We start from the raw sequence: 24,866 nt of genomic DNA on the forward strand, positions 1-24,866 counted from the left end.
CACGGCTTCCCCAAGGGCAGATGGTGCCTGACCAGCCTGGCGGCCTTCTGTGATGGAGTGATGGCTTCGGTGGGTGGGGGAAGGACAATGGATGGCATCTACTTGCACTTCTGCACGGCCTTTGGCACTGGCCCGCAGAACAGTCTGCTCTCTGAATTGGAGAGGTGTGGGTTTGAAGGATGGGCTGTTCAGAGGATTAGGAATTGGCTGGATGGATGCAGCCAAAGGGCTGCGATCAATGGCTCTGTGTCACGGTGGGGGCCGGTCACATCCCTCAGGGCTCAGCCTTGGGGCTGCAGCTCTTCAGGTCTCCATCAGTGACAGACGATGGCATCGAGTGCAGCTCAGCGCTGGCAGGTGACACCGAGCTGAGCGGTGCAGTCGGTGCGTTGGAGGGAAGGGAACCATCCAGAGGGACCCGGACAGGCTGGAGAAGTGGGGCCGTGTGAAACTAAAGAGGTTCCATAAGGCCAAGTGCAGGCGCTGCTTTGGGTCGGGGCGATCCCAGGTGTTTGTACAGACCGGGGGAAGATCTCCTGGAGAGCAGCCCTGCGGAGAAGGACTTGGGGGTCCTGGTGGGAGAGAAGCTGGACATGAACCATGCAGTTCCTTCCTCCCAGCCTGAATGCTGTTGAAAACTGCAGCGTTGCTGTCTCAGTGACTTTGCAGTATAAAAGCAATTCACCCCTTCTCAGTTTCTGTGAGGCTTTTTTCCTTCACCTCTTGACCCAGGGAAAAGAATATCCCTGCAGAAGGTGTTAATGGGTCATTATGGAGTCTCCTCCTATGGGGATATCCAAGGCCTGTCTGGATGCTGACCTGTGTGACCTATTGCAGGGCTCCTGCTTTTGTAGAGGGGTTGGACTCAATGATTGCTTTAGCCCCTTCCAGCCCCTGCAGTTCATGATTGTGTGATCATCCCAGCAGAGCTGCTCATGCCTTGTTGGAGAGATGGCTGCATTCACAAAGGCACTTTGTTGGCTGTGTGCAGCAGTGTGGATTGTGGCTTATAGGGAATGGGGCCGGTGCCGATGGGAGCATCCCTGGTACTGGGGCTGTGTGTGCTCAGGGTGCAGGAGCACGGATCTGTCGTTGTTCACAATGCAGCTGTGCTGGGATTCGCTGCTTGCACAGAAGTGAACACATGAGGGTTGCCAGAATGCTTCGGGTGCAATTAACACGTGCTCTTCATCCTCAGCTTCTCCTACCAAAACAAAGAGAGAACATAGGCACAGGAAAGAAGGGTAGGAAGAACTCTGCAGCAGTGCAGTACAAAGGAACTTCTGTGGGTTCTCTGGGCCTGAACCCATTCCCCTTCTGGCCTCCCCAGCAAAGCACTTTCTTGTCTGCATTGTTGCTGTGGGCTCTGTATTGTTATCAGGGAGAGGGGTGTTGCATGGAGGCCCTTGGGGATGAGCAGCCCATGCTTGGGGTTTGCTGCTGGTGATACAATGGGGTGAGGACCGGCTGCAGGGCAGCTGTGTGCAGAAGGGCTCAGGACAGCTCCATGGATGCTGGCAGTGATGTGGTGGTGTAGAGCTGTGCGTTGCCCTCCACAACAGCAGTCCTTCTCCACACCTTGTTACAGAGAGGAACTGAACAAGGGTACTCTTTTTCACCTTGTTCTTCTCTTACCCTTTGCACAAATGCTGTGCACAGATGTGTCCTTTCCTGCAGCCTAAGAGACACCAATGGTGTTTCTGCCATTCGTTAAACTGCGAGCGTGTTCCTTTCCCTCTCCTCCAAGCTCTCATCCCACAACCATGTTAAACTGGTGGGCAGTCTGCAGCCCATGGCCAGGCCTTCTGTGTGCCAGTGGGATGAGCTTCAATATGGCCAAGTGTCTGGTGCCAGGTCCTGCATGTGGGTCGCACCAACCACGCAGTGCTGCGGGTGTGGGGCAGGGGCTGAAAACTGCAGGGGGAGAAGGACCTGGGGGTGTTGGTTGGCAACCAAGATGGGTCGGGAGGGGATGGGCTGATGGTGCTGGGAGGGTCAGGGTGGAGATGGGGACCAAGCTGTGCTCCAAAGAGCGGTCAGCACTGCACAGCTGCCCAGGGCAGGGGGGAGTCCCCATCCCTGGGGGTGTTGGGTGAGCACAGGGATGGGGCACATGGGGTCAGTGGGATGGGGGGTTGGATTGGTGATTTTAAAGGTCTTTTCCAACCTCAGTGAGTCTACGGCTCTATGATTCTATGCACGGTGCTGTAGAAGATCAGCTGGTGTCCAACAGCAGGAGCTGACAGGGCTGTTTGCAGCTCCCTTGTCAGCATGGGAACCTCCTGCAGTGCTGGAGGTGGGCAGCAGACGTGGCAGTGCCCGCAGTTCTCACTTCTGCTTCTTGGTGCTCTGCAGAGTGTCCCCTGACGGCGGCGGCTCAGCTGGAGCTCAGCACCGAGATGATCAAAGCCCTCAGGAACGGGGGAGCACATCTGGACTTCCGCACACGGGAGGGGATGACGGCGCTCCACAAAGCTGTGCGCTGCCGCAACCACGCGGCGCTGCTGGTGAGTCCACATCCCAGTGCTGGTGAGTCCCACATCCCAGTGCTGGTGAGTCCCACATCCCAGTGCTGGTGAGTCCCACATCCCAGTGCTGGTGAGTCCCACATCCCAGTACTGGTGAGTCCCACATCCCAGTGCTGGTGAGCCCACATCCCAGTGCTGGTGAGTCCCACATCCCAGTGTTGGTGAGTCCACATCCCAGTGCTGGTGAGTCCACATCCCAGTGTTGGTGAGTCCCACATCCCATTGCTGGTGAGTCCACATCCCAGTACTGGTGAGTCCCACATCCCAGTACTGGTGAGTCCACATCCCATTGCTGGTGAGTCCCACATCCCAGTGTTGGTGAGTCCACATCCCAGTGCTGGTGAGTCCACATCCCAGTNTGGTGAGTCCACATCCCAGTGCTGGTGAGTCCACATCCCAGTACTGCTGAGTCCCACATCCCAGTGCTGGTGAGACTTGATGATCTTACTGGTCTTTAGCAATGTTAATAATTCTATGGTTTTCCTGCAGACATTGCTGGACCTGGGGGCCTCCCCTGACTACAAGGACAGCCGGGGGCTGACACCGCTGTACCACAGTGCCATGGTGGGAGGGGATCCCTACTGCTGCGAGCTATTGCTGCACGACTACGCCAGGCTGGGCTGTGTGGATGAGAACGGCTGGCAGGAGATCCACCAGGTGAGGTGGATATGGATGAAGTCTGCTGGGCCTGCAGGACACAGGGTGCTGGTGGGTGGTGGGGGCTGCATGGCCAGCAGGGGGATGTGTTCCTGCTCGGGGGTTTGCCTGTGGGGTTCAGCTTTGCCCCACTGCAGGCCTCACACTTGGGCTGCCTCAGCTGCCGCAGGGCAACTCTTTGGGATCTTGGGCCAACACCTGAGGTGTCTTGGGTACAAAACCAGAGTTCTACCAGCCCCTGTTTGGCACATTAATAAGTGGATGTGGCAGAGGAACCATAGAACCATAGAATCACCGATTCCAGCACCTGGCCTCTCTTTTGGAGAGAAATGTTTTGGAAGCCCCATCCCTGCAGCATTCAAGGCCAGGCTGGATGTGGCTCTGGGCAGCCTGGGCTGCTGGTTGGCGACCCTGCACACAGCAGGGGGTTGGAATGAGATGATCTTTGAGGTCCTTTTCAATCCAAGCCATTCTATGATTCTAACATCCAATCTGAATCTGTCCTGAATCTAGAAGAGGGGGAAGGTTTCTATGAGGTTTATCATTTTCCTGCTTCCCCCTCGTTCTGTTTCTCAGTTTTTATCCCCCTCTTGCAGGCATGTCGCTATGGCCACGTTCAGCACCTGGAGCATCTTCTCTTCTACGGCGCTGACATGACTGCGCAGAACGCCTCAGGAAACACCGCTCTTCACATCTGTGCTCTCTATAACCAGGTACAATGTGTGATTTGGAGCACGAGGACTCAGAAAGCACAGACAAGGAACCTGCCCAAGGGCACAGCGTCAGGCTGAGGCACATTCTCAGGGCGGTTACAGCCCCAAGACCTAACAGAGTCCTTCTGGATTCTCCCCACGCTCTGCCCAGGGCGAGGTGCTGCTGGTGGCACCAGTCTGATTTTGGATTTATCAAGATCCGTGGTTTATTCCAGGGTGTTTTTACTGATTTACCACCTGAGCTGCTCCCTAATGGTTCCTCTGGTTCCCATTCCTTCTTCCCACCACGTGCAGCAAACCCCCATCGCTGGTAGGAAGGGGGCAGTTTGTCTGCCTGGGGAGCACACACACACTGGGCCCAGGTGCCCTCATTTAACATTGAGGAGAGCACCTGCCTCATGTGGGGCTTTTGGGGCAGGACCTGCAGCTGTCGTGGCACAAAAGCCCATAACATCTTATTACCAATCTGGATTTTAAAGAAGGCTGCTCCTGTAATGCAGGGCGTCGTTTCTGTTTTGAGTTCTGTGTGGCCTCAGTTCCAGATAAATGATGGGAGGGGGGTGGTGGTGGAGCCCTCTCTGACCTTCCAGACCCACTGGTCTCTCCCAGATGTAGAAGTCAGCATCCAAGTGCTTTTCATGTGGGTTTTGCTCCTTCCTTGAGGTTTCATATGTTGCCTGTGTGGGTTTCACTGTAAATGGGTTTGTGTTTCTGAGATGTCAAGTGTTAAGAATTGAATGCTGTTGTGATTTGTAATGTGGGATGGTGTACGGAAATTGATCTGTGGCTTTTTAGGGAATAGGTGCACTCTGCTCGCTCAGGACTCTCATACATGGGTGCGTGAGTGCCTGACCAATGGGGGGCTGAAGAGTACGGGGCCCATAAATGGGGATTAACAGCGTAGAAGCACAGAGCATTCAAAACAAAAGCAAGAAAAGGCTGTAGGAGGGAGCAGTACCTGGGAGCGTGTGGTGGTCTCTGTGCCTCACAGCTGTGTTTCTGGGCTGAATTCTGGGCATTACTGCTGTGGTTGGCACGCAGATGGTGGCTTGGTCAGCTCAGAGCTGGGGGTGACCACGCCATGGGGGCTCAGCATCCTTATGCATCCCTTTCTGTCTCCGAAGGAGGCTTTCCAAGCTCAGTGACACAAGGTGGTTTGCCTCTTTGTTGTCTCCTTTGTTGTCCATAGTGCTGATCAGTCTCTCCTTTCCTCCTTTCCAGGAGAGCTGCGCTCGGGTTCTCCTCTTCCGTGGTGCGAGCAAAGAGATCCGCAACTACAACAGCCAGACAGCGTTCCAGGTGAGGCAGTGAGCACCAGTCATAGAGTTATAGAGCTGCTCAGGTTGGAAAAAGACCTTAAAGATCATCAAGTCCAACCACAATCTGACCACGCTGCCCTAACACAGAGCCCTGTGGGGCCCCAAGAAGTGCTGGGGTGGCCTCTGGGACGACCCTGTGTGTAGGCTGAAGCTTCAGGAACAAAGCTGTGCATTCAGGGTGCCTGTTCTGGCCCTGGCCTTCTTGGTGGAGCAAGAGGGAGCAAAGTGTTGTGTGTGGGAGGGGCTGTGAGGCTGCTGTTGTGGTGGGAGATTTGAAAGAGCTCTGCTTGTGTAACCTGTGCGTAATGGAGGTGGAAAGGAGGAGTTATTGCCATCTAGGACAACTTTGCTGCTCATAAACTTGCTGTGAATAAACTGAAAACAGAAGTTAGGCAGCCTGTTCTATCATCTCCCCACTGTCACAGTAAAGAACTTCCCCCTGACATCCAACCTCAACCTGCCCTCCTTCTACTTCAAACCATTTCCCCTTGTCCTGCTATTATCTGCCCTTTGAAAGAGTTGACTCCCCTGGCAGGCTGCACTGAGCTCACCCCGCAGCCTTCTCTTCTCTTCTCCATGCTGAACAAGCCCAGCTCCCTCAGCCTGTCTTTGTAGGGAGGTGCTGCAGCCTCTGAGCATCTTTGTGGCCTCCTCTGGACCCTCTCCAACAGCTCCCTGTCTTTCTTGAATGAAGCGTGTTTTAATACAAACTCAACGAGCAGTCCTGAAACAAGAATGCACAACTTAAGTGTGCGCTTTCCTCCATCGTGTGTACAAATGACTCATGGCTGTTGGAGACGCCGGTATTAGGAGCAGACCTTGAGAGCAGCCCTGCAGAGAAGGACCTGAGGGTCCTGGTGGATGAAGAACTGAACAGGAACCAGCACTGTGCTCTTGGAGCTTGGAAAGCAAATGGGATCCTGGGCTCCAGCAGCAGAGGGGTGGTCAGCAGGGACAGGGAGGGGACTGTCCCTTTCTGCTCTGCCCTTGTGAAGCCCTGTCTGGAGTGCTGCGTCTGGGTCTGAGGCTCCCCATATAGGAATGCTTAAATTCTTAGGCGGAATTTCAGTATGAAGAATGAGGCCATGTTGCTTACACTCTGCTACGTGTTGGCTTGGATGGTCCTGGAAGGACAAACAGAGCGCTGTGTGCAGGCTGGGCTCATTCAGATGGAGGCAGTGGGGCTGTGGCTCTTAGAGGAGCTTTGCTTCTGGGAACTGATCGCTCATCTGCGTAATGTGAAACTATTTATTTCCAGGGAAGGACTCCTTCCAGGAATCCGCTTCCTCCTCGTTGAAGGAGTTGAACTTTTGTCCTTTCTCCACCTCTCGATTCCAACCTTTTTGCTTTGGGCATTTGCAAGATGTGGAGGTGGTGGCTGGAGGGAGCCAATGGCTGCAGCTCTGACTTGCGCACGTCCTGCAGAGCCCTAATGAGGGAAAAGCAGCACTTGCCTCTTTTTGAAGTAGTGTGACTAATTGGAAGTTTGTCTTCCAGAGAATGAGAAATGTGCTTGGTAACCCAATCGGTTTGTTTCCTGTCAGCAGCATAACCTGATCCGAATCCGATTTTGATACCAGCGTGACGTTTCCCATCAGCTCCCAGCTTTCAAAGAGAAGCTCTCTGCCTCTGCTTACGTTGCTTGCTGAAGATTGCAGCATCTTGTTAAGTTGCTGCCCACTGCAAAGTCTCGCACTTTCTTATGCGTCGTCTTTGTGTAGCCATGGTAATGGGGTGCTACCACTCTCAGGCTGAATTTCAGCACAGCAGAGTAAACCAAGCCAGCGTGAGGCAGGGAGTGCTGGCCAGAGCAGCTCTGTGGCTGCCGGGAGCTCACATAAAGACTTCTGCTTCTGCAGAGCTATTTAGTCTGTTTACTGCACATACCTCGTGTTAATTTCCTTGTTACCATTAATCAGATAGCTTGGTGTCAGTGGCCTGAGATGACCTGAGATGGCACCGACTAATTAGGAGGGTTTGGAAGTTGTAATCTCTCCAGTTATCTTCCATGAGGCTGATGGACACGATCCGTGCTGGGGCAGGAGAGCAGAGTGGCCCCTCGGTGTGGCAGCTTCAGAGGGGGATGTGGAGGTGAGGGCTGAGCGTCACCTCCTGGCACTCTGCAACTTACTGTTGTCCTGGGCCAGAGCTGATACCTCCGTCCTTGGGAGTGGTGCTCTGCAGTGTCCTTATCAATGAGGCAGACAGTGGGGTTGGATGTACCCTCAGGATGTACCCTAGCACCAAGCTGAGCGGCGCAGGTGATGCAGTTGAAGGAAGAAATCCATCCAGAGGGACCTGGACAGGCTCAAAAATGGTCCAACAAGAACCTGATGAGGTTCAACAGGGCAAAGCACAGGTGTTGGACTGGGGCAGTCCCAGCTGTGGGCACAGGGTGGGAGAACTCCTTGAGAGCAGCTCTGCCAAGAAGGACTTTGGAGTCCCAGTGGCCATGAGGTAACGGTGTGCACATGGGTGCCCCATCCCTGGAGGTGCCCATGGCTGTGGACAGGCCCTGGGCAGCCTGAGCTGGGGGGCACCCAGCCCACAGCAGGGGTTGGAGCTCAATGGTCTCTCCCCTGTTGGGATCAGACACTGCAGGATGTGGTCTGGATGAAACTATGTCCTGTCAGTGTGGCTGTGAATGGCCCCTTTATAACCACTCTGATGTGAACCACCCAACAATTATTTTTCCCCATCTACCTGTTGATGCATCCACACTGACGTCTGAATTGCACAGACAGAGATGAGCCAGGAGGAGAGGTTGTCTCTCTATCTGTCTGCTCCATGTCCTTGGAGCTGCCTGCTGGTTTTGTACCTCTTCCATTTAATAGAAGTAGCTTTTCCCATTGCTCTTATACCTGCTTTAAAAGTAGGAGAAGTTCATGTCCTTGTGGAGGGCTTACATTGCACTGCATTTGTCGGTGACCCATTGGAGACACCAGCAAGATGCTCCATACAGGGAAACCATTTCTGTTTTGGTAACAGCAAACTGCCCTCCAGTTTTCTTTCCCAAACCTTACAGCTCTGAGGTGGAGTTTGTGGTCTTGATGTCAGTGTGGGTCACCTTGAGCAGCCCTGCTCACGTGCTGCTTACTGTGAGCTGCTCTATCCTGGAGCCATCTGAGGCACTGATCTCCTCCTCCCAAGGTCCGGAATGGCCCTGGGCATGCTGTGCCTTTGTGTTCCATCTCAGAAGGAGTGAAATGATGTGATGGAGATGAGTTTGATCTCCCATGGTAGTGAAAAGGGAAATAAGCCCCATTGTTAACGTGCGGGTGTTTCTGGTTCACATCTGTTTTGTGTATGTGTTATCAAGGATCACTCATCATTCTTAGTGTACTTTTCTAGTCCTCCATCCCCAGCAGTAATGGAAGATACCTGGCTGCCCCTGTGCCTTGCCCTCTGGTGGAGACACCTCATCTCTCTGCCGCTAAACCTCTTTGCTTGGCCTAGTGATGGCCTTTCCCTCATCTCCTCCCACCACTCTGTGGCCCACACAGTGGGCTGACCCATCAGATGGCCCAGCACTGTTGTGCCTAAGCACTGCCCATGATTCCAAGGTAAGAGAGGTTACCTTTAGGTTGGATCTATGGGGCATCCAGTTGTCTCCATGTGACTTCCACTCTGAGCAGGATGCTAAAAAGATACTAAAACTGTGTGAGCCTGCTGTACTAATGCAGCTTTTACAGCTCATGAATGTGTTAATGGGAACCTACCCAAAAGTGAACCCTGCACTGGAAGTTTTCTTTACCAAGGGATGTTGAGTTTCCTAACAATCATTACATGGCAGCCTTTGCACACGTTTTTGTTCCTGTGCCACTCCTGGTCAGATTGCTTTCTGTGCAGGGTTCTCATATGCTGAGTATGAGAATAGCACAAGCAGTTGCTTCAAACTTCCTCTCATTTCACTGATATGTAGCTGTCAGAGCTGCTTCTTATCTGTCAGAAAGTCATCTGTCCTTTTGATAGCTGCATTTTTTGTTTATTTCCTTCTTCCAGGCTGAATTCTTCTAAGCGGGGCTTTGGGGGCTGGTGGTTGTTACAGGTATTCACAGTTCCTTGCTGTGAGCAGCACAGGTTTTGTTGATGCAGAGCTCCTTTGGCTGCGCTGTGCTCCATCAGCTGTGCTGCCACCAGAGCCTCTCAGCTGTCAGAGCTGACCTTGGTCACGGAGCTGAAGCACGAGGCAGAGGTTTTAACTCTACTATCAGCATTTTGGCTTGACGGTAGGAAATTGTTGCCTGAATTGAGGGTCTGTGTGCAGAGGTGGCATCCCTGCAGAGCAGAGGTGTGCTCAGTGTTGGCCGAGTTGTGATGTTTCCATGCAGGGATGTGCTGGGCAGCACAGGGGGTTGGCAGCAGCTCCTCACGTGCCTCCATTGGGGGGCAGCCTTGTTCCCATCTGGCTGTGGTGGTGCAACATATCATGGGGGGAGAGCAGGCACAGGAGGGTGCCTCATCTCTTCCATCTATAATAAGGTGAAGTAGCTCTGGCCTGGCCCTTGTGGTTGGGCAAACTCTGGTGGTGTCCCTCTCATGATACCAGCTGTTAATGAAGAGACCCCATGGTTTCAGCCACTGTGACCATTCCTGAACCTGGAGCCAGCCACTGGGTGGGTTTGTGGGGCCACTCATCCCCCTTGGAGGCTGGTGGTCCTGCTGGCTGTCCACCTACCTTGTCCCCCCCCTTCCCAAACCAACCCTGCTCTGCTCTGTGATGAAGATGCTATGGGACACCACACTGAAACCTCCCTGAGTTCAGATGGGATGTTTCCCATGTTCCCTTCGTTCAGTGTTGCCACCCACAGGAGGAGACCACGGTCAGGTAGGACAGAGAAGGAACGTGGAGGCCATTTGAGTGCTCCTCTGCCTCCCCCAGGACCAGCTCTGTCCAGACCTTTTCTGATTATGACCTCTTCTGGGACCCTCCAAGTCTGGACCTTCTATGAGCAGTCTCTGTGCTTCCATGTCCTCACTGTCAGAAAGCTTTTTCTGATGTTGAATCTTTCCTATTGAATTTTAAGCCCATCACTTTTCCGTGGTTGTTCAGAGCAGATTATTTTTGTCCTTGCTGCAGCTGCCTTCTCTCTGCCTTTATGGCCTCGCTGCCCCTTTCCCACCTGATCTTCCTTTCTCTGGTCTAAATATCCCAGCACATGCAGGTTTTCCTGCAGAGCCCTTGAAAGCATAATCCGATCATTACTATTGATTTACTGCGAGTTCTCCCCACATCCTTTATTTAATTCAGATCCTCATTCCAACTGACACCCCACCTGCCCTGCACAGAGCAGTGATTACATTGCACACGCTGGAGATGAGGCCGCTGACTGTAAGTCCCAGCAGAGTGCTCCTTTTCTGCCACAGTGTGACTTTGTGGGCTCGTGTTCAGCGTGTGATCCGGAGCTCCTCGCATCCCTTCCATCACAACCACTGCTGCTGTCTCGTGCTGTGTCCCAGCTCCCAGCTGATCTGCTGCTTTATGTTATGCCCAAAGTTCCCCCACTGCAACCTGTGCTCATCACCTCCTCTTCTTTCTCTGTGCCTCAGGAGAGTCCAACTCTGTCTTCTGTAATCCTCGTGTATAAATAGCAATTATGCTTGTCTTTACTGAACAAAGTTATGTTTGTTTTCTTCTCCTCTATGTATTTCTAGAGCTTGGAGCAATCATTTTGGTTCCAACCCTCTACTGAACTTTTGCTTCCTCCCATGTTGGTCTCATCTAGGAGTTCAACAAGAGTGCTCTGTGTTCCTCCAGCCAGGCTGCCCGTGAGAACCGGGAATGGGATCCAGCTCCACCCATTTAGTGCATGTTTGGAGTTCAATGGAGGGTCAGGAATTGGTTTTCTGATCAGTTCTGCATCCACTTGGCTGGAGTCTCACCTCCCGGACTCAAATTCTGTCATTTATGAGAATGTCACATCAGAGTGCCATCGTTTTTGCAGAAGGCAGCAGTGTGACATCTTTTGTTGTGCTTTTCAAGAAGCCTGGCCTGCTCCCCTCTCGTAGCATGGATCCCTTTTGCTGGGTTTGCTCTTTGCAGATTACCCTGATTGGTCTCTTTTTGCAGAGTTCTGCTTAGAATCATAGAACCATTGAATGGCCTGGGTTGCAAAGGACCCCAAAGCTCATCCCATCCAACCCCCTGCTGTGTGCAGGGTCACCAACCAGCAGCCCAGGCTGCCCAGAGCCACATCCAGCCTGGCCTTGAATGCCTGCAGGGATGGGGCACCCACAGCCTCCTTGGGCAACATGTTCAGTGCGTCACCACCCTCTGGGGGAAAAGCTTCCTCCTAAGATCCAACCTGAACCTCCCCTGTCTCAGTTTCAAACCATTCCCCCTTGCCCTATCACTGTCCATCTCATAAACAGCCATTCCCCTTCCTGTTTATATGCTCACCCCATCTTGTTCTGGAGAACAAAGTTGCTTCTTCTCTGGAGCCGTGTTCCTTGGTGAAGCCCGTGGTAGCATCGTTCCCTGTTCAGACATGGAGGCCCTTTGGGGATCACTGAGTTGACTCCCAACGCCGGAGGTTTCTCCCACAGATGTTGGCAGTGTGACTCTCTCCTGCTCTGCAGACCTTGGAGGTGATTCATGGACACATCACCAAACCAGGCACAGGGGCGCATCATGACCCAAACGTGGAGGTGTTTTGGGACCACCTGGTTCCCCATTCAGTTACAGCTGCTTCATGGTCACAGACAATTGTGGAGCAAAAGTGGAAGCGTGAAGGCAGCACTGCCTGGCTCTGGGGACTTATTGGGGCACTCCATCCATCCCACAGTGCTTTCCTGTGTCTTTTCTGTGCACACCTTGCTCACTTCATGACTCGTCCTTTCTCCCTCTCTTCTGGACCTGTCACACACATAATTGGGCGTCAGAAGGTGGTAATCACTCGGAACGATCCGCCTCGAGTCCTTAAAGATTTACACGTGGATGCAAACTCAACGTATCATTTCCTTCAGCATTCAGCACAATACAAACAGGTTGTTAAATGCGCCTTCTTCCAAGATTTGTATCTTGTTGCTTTAAAATAGGCATCACGGTCTGAACTCTGCAATTTGCAGTCACGTTGCCCAGGCAACAGAATTTTCTCAAACAGTTTTGTTGAAAAATGCCTTTGGTTAACTGAGATTTGTCTGATTTAACTTCAGTTGTCACTGGTGGTGTTTGGACTCGTAACCAATGGCATCGTATCTTGTGATGCTATGGGAAGTAATGCGTCTCGTGTAGATGAGCGCTGGTGCTAAGTGGACTCGTAAGGAAATGACAGAGCTGCTTATTTTGCATCTATCTGTGAACTCATGCAGGTTTGCTGCTCCTCAGTGTGTGTAAAGCACAGAAACAGCAGCTGCTGTTGGATGCATCTTACACAGCTGGTACGGACCCCAGAAATGTCAGCTGTTGTGGGGATGTCGGTGACGTTTTGTTGTTGATGAGCTCCGTGTTTCCTTGTTGTCACTATGGTGGTGACCTTCTCCTCCATCTGCCCTCCCTGTTGAGCACTCAGGTTGTAGCGGTTGTGGGTCTGTAGGGTTGTGTGGAGCTGGCTGGTCCTGCTCTCCAGTGCTACTGCAGTGGGGATTAGAATAATTTCCTAGAATCCTAGAATGACAGAATCACAAGGTTGGAAAGGACCTACAAGATCATCCAGTCTAACCGTCCTCCCTTCACCATACCTACAGCAAACCACTAACCCATCTCTCCTAGCTCCCTGTCCAGACGCCTCTTGAACACTGCCAGGGATGGTGACTCCACCACCTCCCTGGGCAGCCATTCCAGTGCCTGCCCAGTCTCTGGGAGAACAAGTTCCTTCTTATGTCCAGTCTAAACCTCATCTGATACAACTTGTGGCCATTTCCTTGGGTCCTGTTTGTAGGACCTGAGGTAGTTTCTGGAGATGCAGAGTTCCAGTTGGCACTTGGAGGGGTTGTTCATAGGACAGAATCACAGAACAATAGAATGGCCTTGGTTGGAAAGGACCACGATGCTCATCTCATTCCAACCCCCCCACTATGTGCTGGGTCGCCACCCACCAGACCAGGCTGCACAGAACCACATCCAGCCTTGTTCAACCCATTGTGTGCTAAAGATGCAATGCACCTTCCTCACACTTGCTGCCTTTGCTGTCCGAGTGGGAAAATGGCACATTTTTGTGCATGCCAAAGCATGTTTGTTAAAAGTCCACGTAACTGGTTAAAATCGTAGAATTATAGAATTTTCGATCCGTAGATTGAAAATGTGGAACCTTTGAGGGATGGCTTGTATCTGGTTGTATCTCTTTGCCTTCATGGTAGTGCACCAAACCAACTTCCAACCTCCTTCATACTCAAAACTCCCTTGTAATCCAGGTGTCAGCAGCGTGACTTGCAGGGGAAATGAGCAGTCAGTTCATATTGATGAACCCACATATCTTGGGCTCAGTCTGAAGACACTGCCATGGCAAAGGACAAGTAAGTGTGCTGTATCCTTGCACACGGGTGCCCTTGGCTGGAGACCCAGGTACCGCATTTTCTTCAATACTCACCCGTGCTGAGGGAATCGCAGCCTTGTTCTTAGTTCACCTTTTTAATTCATAGTTGCTTTTGTCCTTCCAGCAGTGGCTGGGTGGGAAAACTGGTCTCCATCCTTTCCGTGACGCTGCTTTAAGGTTTCAGGTGAACAGACCCCGTTCTGTCAGGGTTTCCCCAGTCTTGGTGCTGTCAATCTGCATTCCTCCTTTAAGACCCATGTCCCAAACCCACACCCACCAGTCCAGGTGGTTTGTTGCCAACTCGTGGTTCCTCCTAGAATTACTTTTGTCGATGCAATATCCCCACTGTCTGGGATGGTTTAATTTGAGGTTACTGATATTACCACGTGTTGTTTCCTGCTTCTTGAAGCTGGTTCTTCTCTGCCTTATATTTATTCATTTGTTTTCTCCATGCCAAGCAGGATGCATCTTCATAGACCTGAATTTCATCTCTCTGCTTCTGTCAGCCGGACTCATAAACCTGTCAGTCAGACTTGGCGTGTTGTGCCATTTCCTCATAACAAGGTTCTTCTAAAACTAAGGAAACTATCATTAAAACAAGAATAAAATCTAATTAGAGTCCGTGGTGTCAGATCCAGTGTGATGTATATGGGAGAAAATAATGTGGTAAAGCATTCTAAATGCTAAATACGCGTTAGTGTTTGTGATGTACCGCACACGGCCGCTGTGAAGAGATTGGAAAACAATGCAGGTATTGTGGAGGTAGTTAATATTTCTTACATTAAATCACTTAGAAAATGTTTTGATATTTGAGAAAATGTTTTATACAGCCAGGAAGCTGCTCTGGTGAGAGAAAGGTGCAGCAACAAATGGCAATGGGGGGAGGATAAACCCAAATAGGGGCAAGAAATGAGGCCGCACAGCAAAAAGAAGGGAAAAGATGTGAAATGCCATTAGTGCAGCCATGAAGATGAGTGCAGCTTCTCTGCTAGAACCAGAGGGAAATAAGAGGAAAGCAGGAGAGGGAGAAAAAGGAGTTTGTTCTCAGCAGAGCTGAAATTGCTTTTCTTCTGAATGAAATGAGTGAGCTGCTCTCTTATTAGCAGCATTCCCACTCCATGAGTGGGGCTTCAGCCCCTGCTTGGTTGGCGTACGCCTTGGCCTCATTTCAGACGCCCCAGCAGCTCGGTGTGCAGAGACAAAGGAGCCGGGCGGCTCATGCTCCAGGTTCTGTGGTCTGATAATTTAAATACTTGAAAGCAATGCTGATCCTCCTCTTCCGTGGAATTTCTCCAGCTTTCCAAGTCCTGGTGTCTTAATGGGCACGAAAACTTCCCCTGCCGTCTTGTCTTGACTTTCTGTTACCTACTCGGATCCTCCCGTCGGAGCATCAGCTCTGGTTTGCAAGTGCTGTCTGCCATCCTCCTTCATCAGAAGCGACGAGTTCGTACAACCACAGAATCACCAAGGTTGGAAAAGACCTCCAAGACCATCCAGCCCAACCATCCGCCTACCACCAGTATTTCTCCACTCACCCAAATTCCTGCCCACACACCGTCCCTCGGGAAGAGCATGTTTCCCATTCCTCCCCATCCTGCCTTCTTGCCTTTTGTGCACTGCTGCACCAGTGACGGACCAAGGACTGACCCGCGGCTTTTCTTCTTTGTGACAGCTTTACGTTTTCTCCTGGTAGATCGCTGCCCTGTTCAGCTTCCCTTATCAATCATGATACAGTTGAACTCCGGGCTTCCCATCGCCGGTGTCAGCTTGCAGACCTCAAGAAGCCAATCTGATGATGAATGATTTTCTGTCCTCATGTAACAGGCTGAAAGTTGCTTTTTTTCCTGAAAGCCTGAGCGTGGGCATGCTCCAGGAATGTGTGCCAGGCAGACGTAGCCCAGGCCTGCTGCCCTGCATAGGACACGCATCCCCCTGCCCCTGTTCTATGGGGCACCCCAAGGCGCGTGCTGGGTGCCGCTGCAGGCACAGCGTAGGCTGCTCACCCAGAAGCAGCTTTCATTTGCCTGATGAACTTGTTCTTCTTTTTTCTTTTTTATTTACCTTCTCTCAAGGCTTTCTCCTTATCATCATTATATTTAATCTATTTTCTCTCTCTTTTCATTTGAAGTTTGTCTTGCAGGAATTGATCAGGTTTCTGGCCTCCTGGCTTCCTCCCACTCCTCCTCCAGCCTTCAGTGTGAGACTGATCTAATTCTGAGTCAGATGCCGTCTCGTTTTCCATTATCCCAATGATGTTTCTGACTTGAAATCTTCCCTGACCTGCAGTGGTCGCGCTCCTATTTCAGATGCCACACTAAAGCCTCTACTTTGCTGCAAGCCCACCAGGTCCTCGTCCTTCAGGCTCGGGCCTGCAGCTCTCGGGATGTCTCTCACATCCACCCAGTTCTGATGCCATGTCTTCCCTTGCAGAATCTTCCTCTGAGCCTTCAGGAGATGCCATCAGCCCACCTTTGGTCTATGCGGGAAGCTGAAGCTCATTCCTTCCTGCAGCATGGCTGGTTTATGGAAGTGGTGACCTCCAGGGCATCCCATCTGTTGTCTGTAGAGCTGCCCGGTGCCCACAGATGGAGGCAGGCTGCAGGGGGGTGAGGTGACTCCCCACACCAAGGCTGCTGGTGGTGCTCACACTGTGCCTGTTGGATAAGGCTCTGCTGTTTTCCCTGCTGCCTGTGCTGATGGCTGTCAGCCCTACTGGAGAGAGAGGCGAGATTTACTCCTCTGGGTCTGCAGCTCATATTTCCTCTCCTGCTCAAAGGCTTCCATGCTGCTGCCTTAAGTTTTGCAGCTTCCCAGGAGGATTCAGAGTTCAGAACTCCCTGCTTCTCTTGATGGAGGAGATCACAGGATCATCTGCCTCTCTTTAGGATGGTTCTGTGATGCATCTCATTAGGGGAATCATTGTGCTTTTCCAGCAGACCCGTATTGCTCACCTGAATCAACCAGGAGGGCTCTCCCTCTTAGGATGGAGCAGAATGGGTTTCTTTTCTGTTTCTCAAGTACTTTTACCTGATGCAGATGATGAGCAGACTCTCCTTGTAGGCTGAGGTGCAGAATTCTCTGCCTGGCTGAAGTGCCTCTTCTCAACCAAGGCCTGTGAGTCCAATCCATAGGAAAAGCAAAAAGATAAAGGCTCCTTTGCTGTATAGACCATGGGCAGTAAGTTGGGCATTGCCAACACACTGCACGGTTGGTTGGCAGAGACAGAGGGCGTCGGAGATGTATTTGTCTCAGATCAGCTGTGCAGCTCATGCACAGGAGGTCTGTCTATTGCTTGCAGGCAGTGTTTGGTCTACGGTGTAGTCATACAGTGCCTGACCCCAACGACACCTCCTGGCAGCAGCAGACTATCTGCATCTGTGCCATGTCACGGCAGCACACATTGCTGGGAAGGCACTGGGAGTTCCTGCTCATATGGCAGTCCAGATGGAAGCACCGTCTGCGAGCGGTAGGAGCCACCCAGTAGGACTGCCAGACTTCTGGGAGTCTAGAACAAATATAGAACGTGCTTCAGAGCTCCTGGCCCAGTGAAGGTAGAAAACGCTGCAAGAAGTCCTGACACCCATTCGTGTTGTGCTGCTGTAAATTGTGCTGATCAAAAAGCAGACGTTCAGTTCCCCATTATCTGAGAGACAGAAAACCATCAACACTGGAAAGCCTCTCATCGGAGATGTTCTGCAGAAAGTGGTGTAGAAATAGCAGAGTTGGGTGGGGTGTGAGTGCTGCTCGGGGCCTGAGGACAGTTAGGTGCTACAGTACCAAATTGCTGCCTGCAGCCAGCCAAACTAATGGGCTGCTTTCACAGAGTCACAGGTTGGAAGGGAGCTCCAGGATCATGGAGCTCCAACCCCCCACCACAGGCAGGGCCACCAACCTCCACATTGATACCAGCCCAGGCTGCCCAGGGCCCCATCCAACCTGGCCTTCAACACCTCCAGGGATGGACGGGGCATCCACAGCCTCTCTGGGCAGCTGTTCCAGCACCTCACCGCTCTCACAGTAAAGAACTTCCCCCTGACATCCAACCTCAATCTGCCCTCCTTCAACTTCAGACCATCTCCCCTTGTCCTGCTGTTATCTGCTCTTTAAATGAGCTGACTCCCCTCCTGCCTGCAGGCTCCCTTCAGGTCCTGGCAGGCTGCACTGAGCTCACCCCGCAGCCTTCTCTTCTCCATGCTGAACAAGCCCATCTCCCTCAGCCTGTCTTTGTAGGGCAGTTATGGTGAGCACAGCGGGGAGCCCCTGCAGCACTGCTGTGGATGGGTATGGGACCGATAGAGGAAACTGCCCTGATCCTTAGGAAACACAACCAAACAGGCTTCACAGAGACAGTGCTGCCCATCCCTGCAGACACCCGTGGGGTCAGGGGAGGGGGCTCTGAGCACTGATGGAGCTGTGGATGTTCCTACTTACTGCAGGGAGTGGGACCTTTGGAGGGCCCTTCCGACCCCGACCATTCTGTGATTCCACAATGAACAGATTTCCTGTCTCTGTGCCCTCAGTAAAGCTGCAGGCCTGGAGCTGTGCCCCTGGTGTCCCACGTTGTCTGTTGGATGCCGTCATTCCAACGCTGGGATCCATCACACCACGAAGCCCCAGCTGAGGCAACAGTGCAATAAGGAAATCCTTTCATCTTCCTTGCATTTCCCATTTGGGTTGTGAAATGCAAACAGCTCTTCTCCCTTCGCAGGGGTTGACATGAGATGATATTCATAGCAGACGTCTCCTTCAGCGCGTTGCTTCTCAACTCTCCTGGAAGCCGTGGTGTTTCCAAGGCTGTCACCTGCATGGGAAGCGTTGTCTGAACATCTCGGAAGCTGAAATGCTTTTTCCAAATTGGCCCTTCCAGCCTTTTGCCACTCTGGGTTCTGAGCTGTCAAATCTCCCCACATCTGGGTGATTTGTTCTTCTGTACCAAAGCTTTTGTTGCCTGCTTACAGAAAGTGATCTTTGGGACAGCAAACCTCGTGTGTGTATGTACAGATGGGGGGTGCAGCTGGATACAGGGTGGGAGGAAAGCAGGTTTGGACTCACTTCTCTGTTACTGTGGGCTCCTTTTGAGGTTGCTCATGGAAGGCCTCCTTCCTTCTGGCCATTGCTGATCTTGTACAGTTTTCTGGCTGAGGAGCTGGAGCGTGAATTCCAGGCCTGACGAAATAAATAAATCACGTAAACGTTGTGGAGCTGGGGATAGTAAGACTATTTCTGCTGATAAAGGATCATAGTAGAGAGGTGTGCGTGCTGTACTGAGTCACTGAGTTAAAAATAGCCCTTCATCACAAGCTGGTGGTAAAATGCAAATGAACCTCGTGTTTCCAAAAGCTGTTCCTGTAGGAGGGATGAGCAGCTGGAGCTGAGCCTGGTTCCGTCAGTGTCTGATGGGTTCAGCATCCCAAGCAACCATCGAATGGCCTGGGTTGCAAAGGACCCCAATGCTGATCCCATCCAACCCCCTGCTGTGTGCAGGGTCACCAACCAGCAGCCCAGGCTGCCCAGAGCCACATCCAGCCTGGCCTTGAATGCCTGCAGGGATGGGGCACCCACAGCCTCCTTGGCAACCATGTTCAGTGCGTCACCACCTCGGGGGAAAAACTTCTCCTAAGATCCAACCTGAACCTCTTCGTCTCAGTTTAATCCATCCCCTTGTCCTATCACTGCCCACCCTCACAATCAGCCGTTCCCCTCCTGTTTATACACTCCCTTCAAGTATTGGATGCCCACACTGAGGTCTCCCCGCATCCTTATCTTCTCCAATCTAAACCATCCAGCTCCCCAGCCTTTCCTCATAGCGGAGCTGCTCCAGCTCTGCCCATCTCAGCGCCTCCTCTGGACCCTCCAAACAGCTCCACATCCTCCCTGTGCTGGTGGCCCAGCCTGGACGCAGCCTGAGATGGGGCCTCACAGAGCTGAGCACAGGGGGACAATCACCCCCCGTCCCTGCTGGCCGCCCCTTAATGCAGCCCAGCACACAGTTGCCTTGCGGGCTGCAGGCGCACACTGCTGCCTCATGTCCAGCTTCTCTCCCACCAGGACCCCCAAGTCCTTCTCCGCAGGGCTGCTCTCCAGGAGATCTTCCCCCGGTCTGTACAAACACCTGGGATCGCCCCGACCCAAAGCAGCGCCTGCACTTGGCCTTATGGAACCTCTTTATGTTCACATGGCCCCACTTCTCCAGCCTGTCCAGGTCCCTCTGGATGGTTCCCTTCCCTCCAATGTGTCGACCATTTCCTGATGGGGAGGTTGGTCTCAAACATCCACCTGAAGCTCACACAGGTGTGGGGATGGTGCTGCCAGGGGCACAGTCCGTCCAATGCAGGACCCAAGCAATCCACAGCAATTCCACGAGCTTACTGTTCTGACGAGCAGCAGTGGATTTTCGTGTTCTCCTTCCTGTTTCACTTTGGTTCTTTCATGTTTTCAGAACCAGGTCTGAAAATATTCTTTTCAAAAGAATAAATTGTTGTGACTTTTGTGGTTTCAGGCTGGAGATGGGGACCAAGCTGTGCTCCAAAGAGCGGTCAGCACTGCACAGCTGCCCAGGGCAGGGGGGAGTCCCCATCCCTGGGGGTGTTCAGTGAGCACAGGGATGGGGCACTGGGGGATGTGGTCAGTGGGATGGGCTGGGGTTGGATTGGTGGTCTCAGAGCTCCTTTGTGCCTGAATGATTCCATGATCCTATCAGTGCCTACCAGCCTTTCCTAGCGTACAACCGCCGAGCCGTGAGGAGATGGGAACGGTGCTCTGAGCTCTTTGCCACCCTTTTGGTGCACAACCATCGACAGACGCTCTCCCTGTGACGCTGGGAGTGTTTTCACCTTGGGGTTACTGACTGGGCGAGCTGAGGCAGAACAATTGTTGGCTCCGCATCCCCCACGGAAAGCAGCTGTTGTCAGCCCATATGGTGCAGGCTGTGCAAGCGGTCGGTGCTGCTCAGAGCCGCTCAACTCTCTTCCCTCACTCTCATTTCAGGTGGCCATAATTGCAGGAAATTTTGAGTTGGCTGAAATCATCAAAACCCACAAAGAGTCCGATGTTGGTGAGTTGGATCTTTTTTTTTATCCTCTTCTCTCCCTTTTTTAATCTTCCCGTGGAGTTCAGGGCTGTTCTCAGGTGGATGCATGACCCGCTGGTCTCGTGGTGCTGCTCGCGGTGTCTGGCACAGCCCATGGTTTGCTCTGGGTCTCAGGAGCAGCAGGATGGATCCACTTTCCTTCTGTGACCATCCGTATTCAGCTCATTTGTCCAACGCAGTGTTTGCTTATGGCTGCCTAGATTGCCAAGGTAAAGAATGAGCTGATCTGTTAGTCTGGAGTGGGTCTGAAAAGCACACTGTGAAACCCTTTACTTTTCTCTTTGTGCATTTCTGGGGCTGTTTCATACTGGAGCTCCTCTCCTGCAAATGTGGGGCAGGGTGATGTGTCTTCTCGCAGCAGGGATGATGGTTCTGGAGCTGCCCCACTACAGACCTCCTATAGAAGTGAAGTAGCACCCATTGCTTCTTTCAGTTTAGGATTTCCTGCACCAACTTTTCCTTCACAGCATCACTTTGCTCCTTTTGTGGTGTAGGCATTATCATGCAGTATTGCACGTCATGCAAAGCTGACCTTTAGGTGGAGTGTAACAGCAGCTGGGAGCAAAGAAGGAGTGTTGTTTGAAGGGATGTCCCAGGCAGCCGCTGTGCATGGAGCGCCCTGCTCTCAGGCAGCAGCTGGATGTGTGCTGCTGACTCTCGGTAGTGAGTGAATTCCCTGTTGTGCTTTGCTTGAACACGCAGCTTTTGCTTTACCTCTTGAATGGTCTTTATTTCAGCTTCCTCACTTCTTACCTTTCTGATTCTCTCCCCAGTCCTACCTGGGGAGAGCGAGTGAGCAGCTGCGTGGTGCTGAGCTGCCTATCAGGGTTAACCCACAATGAGTCATAGGTGGAATATGACTTGTGGAGCCTGGAACAGCCCCCAGGTGCTGGGTTTGGTTCTTGGAAGCATCCCTCAGTCTGGGAAACTGCACCCCAGCTCCTCCTTTTATCACTTCTTTTCTCAGGCAGCTCTCACTAACAGCTGGATCATAGAACCATCGAATGGCCTGGGTTGCAAAGGACCCCAATGCTCATCCCATCCAACCCCCTGCTGTGTGCAGGGTCACCAACCAGCAGCCCAGGCTGCCCAGAGCCACATCCAGCCTGGCCTTGAATGCCTGCAGGGATGGGGCATCCACAGCCTCCTTGGGCAACATGTTCAGTGCGTCACCACCCTCTGGGTGAGCTGCTGAGGACGTTTGAGGAGAGTCAGAAAGGATTTGGGGAAAAGGCTGAGATGTATCAGGAAGTGTTAGAATCAGTGCTCACGAGAAGGCTGTCCTATTAATCCAAGTGGAGAGAAACTGCAGTGGGAGGGGTATGGGAGCAGATGACCTCCAAAGGTCTCTCCCAGCCTCAATCTTTTGGATTGATACCCAATGGAATGGCACAATTTTACTGAAAAAAGCTTAAGGAAAATGGCAAGGAGCCATGTCAAGAATGAATTGTCTGTGCTTTGGGTAGGTACAAAATAGGTCAGATAACAGTTGCGAGCTGATTACATGCAGACCAGCAGGTCCAGATGGCATCCACCTGGGGTCAGTGGAACTGGCAGATGAACATCCAGGCAAGGAAAAATTGCTTTCCAAAGTTCATTAAGAACTGAGAAGTGCCAATGTCTGACTGGAGGAGAGTGGGTTATTTGGGAGCATTATAAATATATGTGGGAAAGGGGTCAGCGTCCAGTGTGGGGGCTCTGGAGCCCCTCCAGGCAGGGTGTTCATTGCACGTTGTATTTATGGCTGGGATCTCATGTCAGCTGCTCAGTGATTCTCACCGCTTCTTTCTGGGCTGCTCTCTTACTCTGCAAGTTTTCAAGTGTTTGTTTCATCCAACGAGCCGCTTTGCCATTGTGATGTATGACAAATGCCTCTCCTTGCTCCTTTTGGAGCGTCTGCACCGACAGAGCAGCCCAAAGGCCATCACAACTCCCCTTCCTTCCATACACCGCTCGTTTTTTTTGATGTTTTGTCTCCCCTCATCCATTTTGACTGTATTGTAACTCTGTATTGATTTCAGTTATTTTCCATGATTAGAGGAGCAATACATCCTACAATGCCAACTGATGTCTTCAGTTTGCTGCTTTTGTCCAGCTGAGTACTTAACCGCAGCTGCTTTATTTCACAGTCGTGGTCCTGTGACTGCTGTTCCTTTTTTAACTCCCGATTTTATTCATGTTCAGTCTTCCTACATGGAAGGAGATCCGGGGGGAACAATTCAACATGGGTTCAGTACTGAGAAATTGGTCTTAAGCATTACATGTGCGTAAGAGTGGTTGGGACCGTCTTCCCTCTTTTAACGCCAAATTGACTCGGGTCATGACTCACGGTCACTAAGCAACCGCCAACTTCAAGTCAAAGGAATTAGTTCATCGTCAGTCATAATGAGACCCAAAGTAGTTGTCCGGTATTACATAAAAATACCTTTTTATTTGGGGAATTCTGATCTGATGAGATCACCAGCATTTGTTTGAGGTACTGAAGTGCACCATCGCTGCAGCGGTTTTGCACGGGGCAGTGGTAGGGGTGGGGAAGTGCCTCACCCCCTCTGGGCTGGTTCAGCAGCTCTGCTGACCCACAGCAGTCTGTTCTTTTGGGATGCATCCACCCCTTGGCTCACATCTGCTGGAAATCCTGCAGCCCTGGCTCCATGGTGGCTCTGTATGGGAGCATTGGTGGCATGGAGCCTTTGTCTCTCCCATTACCTTGGAACACACTTTCTTTTCAAGGTGGTTAGGAATGGGAAGACCTAAATTGGGCCTAGAAAGTGACAAGGACACCGGACTCCTCATTGTGTCCTTCCCATGTGGAGAGATGATGAGTGGTGCGTGGGTGTGTGAGCGGACAGCAGGGCATGAATTCAGACCATGATGCTTTTGGAAGATTCCATGAGTCTTCAAGCTCTGAACTGTCCAAAAAATACCCAGCTTTGTGATGCTGTGTAATGCAAACTAAATCATAGAGACACAGCATGGTGGGGTTGGAAAGGACCTCCAGCCCAACCTCTGCCACAGGTTGGGTGCCCCCATCAACTCAGGCCCACCCGTGGCCTGGGGCACCTCCAGGGCTGGGGTACCCATGTCTCTGGGCATAACTACCAGCAGGCTCTGAGGGCGTGCAGAATGGCTTATAGCAACTCAGATAACGTGGGAGACAAGCAGAAGTAGAGGCTATGACACACATTTCTTCCTTTCCAACTTCTTCTCTTAATTCCTTCTCAAAGAAATCTTTGGTAGATGTTGAATAACTTTGCATCGAAGCCATTGATAAGTACTCGTACAATCAAAAGCTTCGTTTCTTTTTGCCTGATTGTGATTTCCCAGAATGTGTAGCAAATGTGGAAGTTTTTGTTTAGCTTGTTCTATCATCTGCATTTTGTTTGCCAGTGACCCCTATGTGTTTATGTGTGTGGGTCAGTGGTAAAGGTAAAAAGCATTTATATGACTGTACCAAGAACCAGCTTCCTGAACGATATTGGAAATGGTTGCCACTGTTTTTCTCCATTGATCCTTCTGTTTGGTCAGACTCCGGAGCCAGGGAGGTGGGGGTGTCGCTGTCTCTGCAAGTGTTCCATGAATGTGTAGATGTTGTATTGAGGGACGTGTTTTAGTGGGGAAGCATTGGTGGCAGATGGATGGCTGGACTGGATGACCTTGGAGGTCTTTTCCAACCTCGGTGATTCTATGGTTCTACCTATATGGGTAACTGGAAACCTGTAAACCAGCAGTGGTGAAGAGATGAGTTAGAGAATAGTAAGCTTCTACGTGACTTTCTTTCTTGTGCCATCTACAAAGACCTTTTTCCTTACTGTTGTCAGTCAGAGTATTGAGCTACCTGAAGCCTTGTGCTCACCAGCCCTTCAGATCCTAAGGAAAGAGTTCTCTGCTAGAATAAATAAAATGTGTTGACTGTGATGGGGCAGCTGCTGGGTCCTGATGGAAGGTGATAATCTTCAGATGAATGAGGTGATGTTCAAAAGGTCCCTTCCAACCCAACCCAACCCAATCCAACCCAACCCAATCCAACCCAACCCAACCCAACTCAGCCCAACCCAACCCAACCCAACCCAACTCAGCCCAACCCA

The 24,866-nt window shown here is 51.7% G+C and overlaps 1 protein-coding gene across 1 annotated transcript in view; it reads left to right on the forward strand.

The window, feature by feature from the left end:
* SHANK3 (SH3 and multiple ankyrin repeat domains 3) overlaps positions 1 to 24,866 on the forward strand; it is a 259,036-nt gene that overhangs the window by 41,294 nt on the left and 192,876 nt on the right. Inside the window, exons 5-9 of the mRNA XM_032446652.1 lie at positions 2,356 to 2,507; positions 3,018 to 3,185; positions 3,782 to 3,898; positions 5,120 to 5,197; positions 20,679 to 20,745. Coding sequence (XP_032302543.1) covers positions 2,356 to 2,507; positions 3,018 to 3,185; positions 3,782 to 3,898; positions 5,120 to 5,197; positions 20,679 to 20,745 — 582 coding nt within the window. The remainder of the gene's footprint in view (positions 1 to 2,355; positions 2,508 to 3,017; positions 3,186 to 3,781; positions 3,899 to 5,119; positions 5,198 to 20,678; positions 20,746 to 24,866) is intronic.

Source organism: Coturnix japonica, chromosome 1 (genome assembly GCF_001577835.2).
Source record: "Coturnix japonica isolate 7356 chromosome 1, Coturnix japonica 2.1, whole genome shotgun sequence".
NCBI classification, from domain to species: Eukaryota; Metazoa; Chordata; class Aves; order Galliformes; family Phasianidae; genus Coturnix; species Coturnix japonica.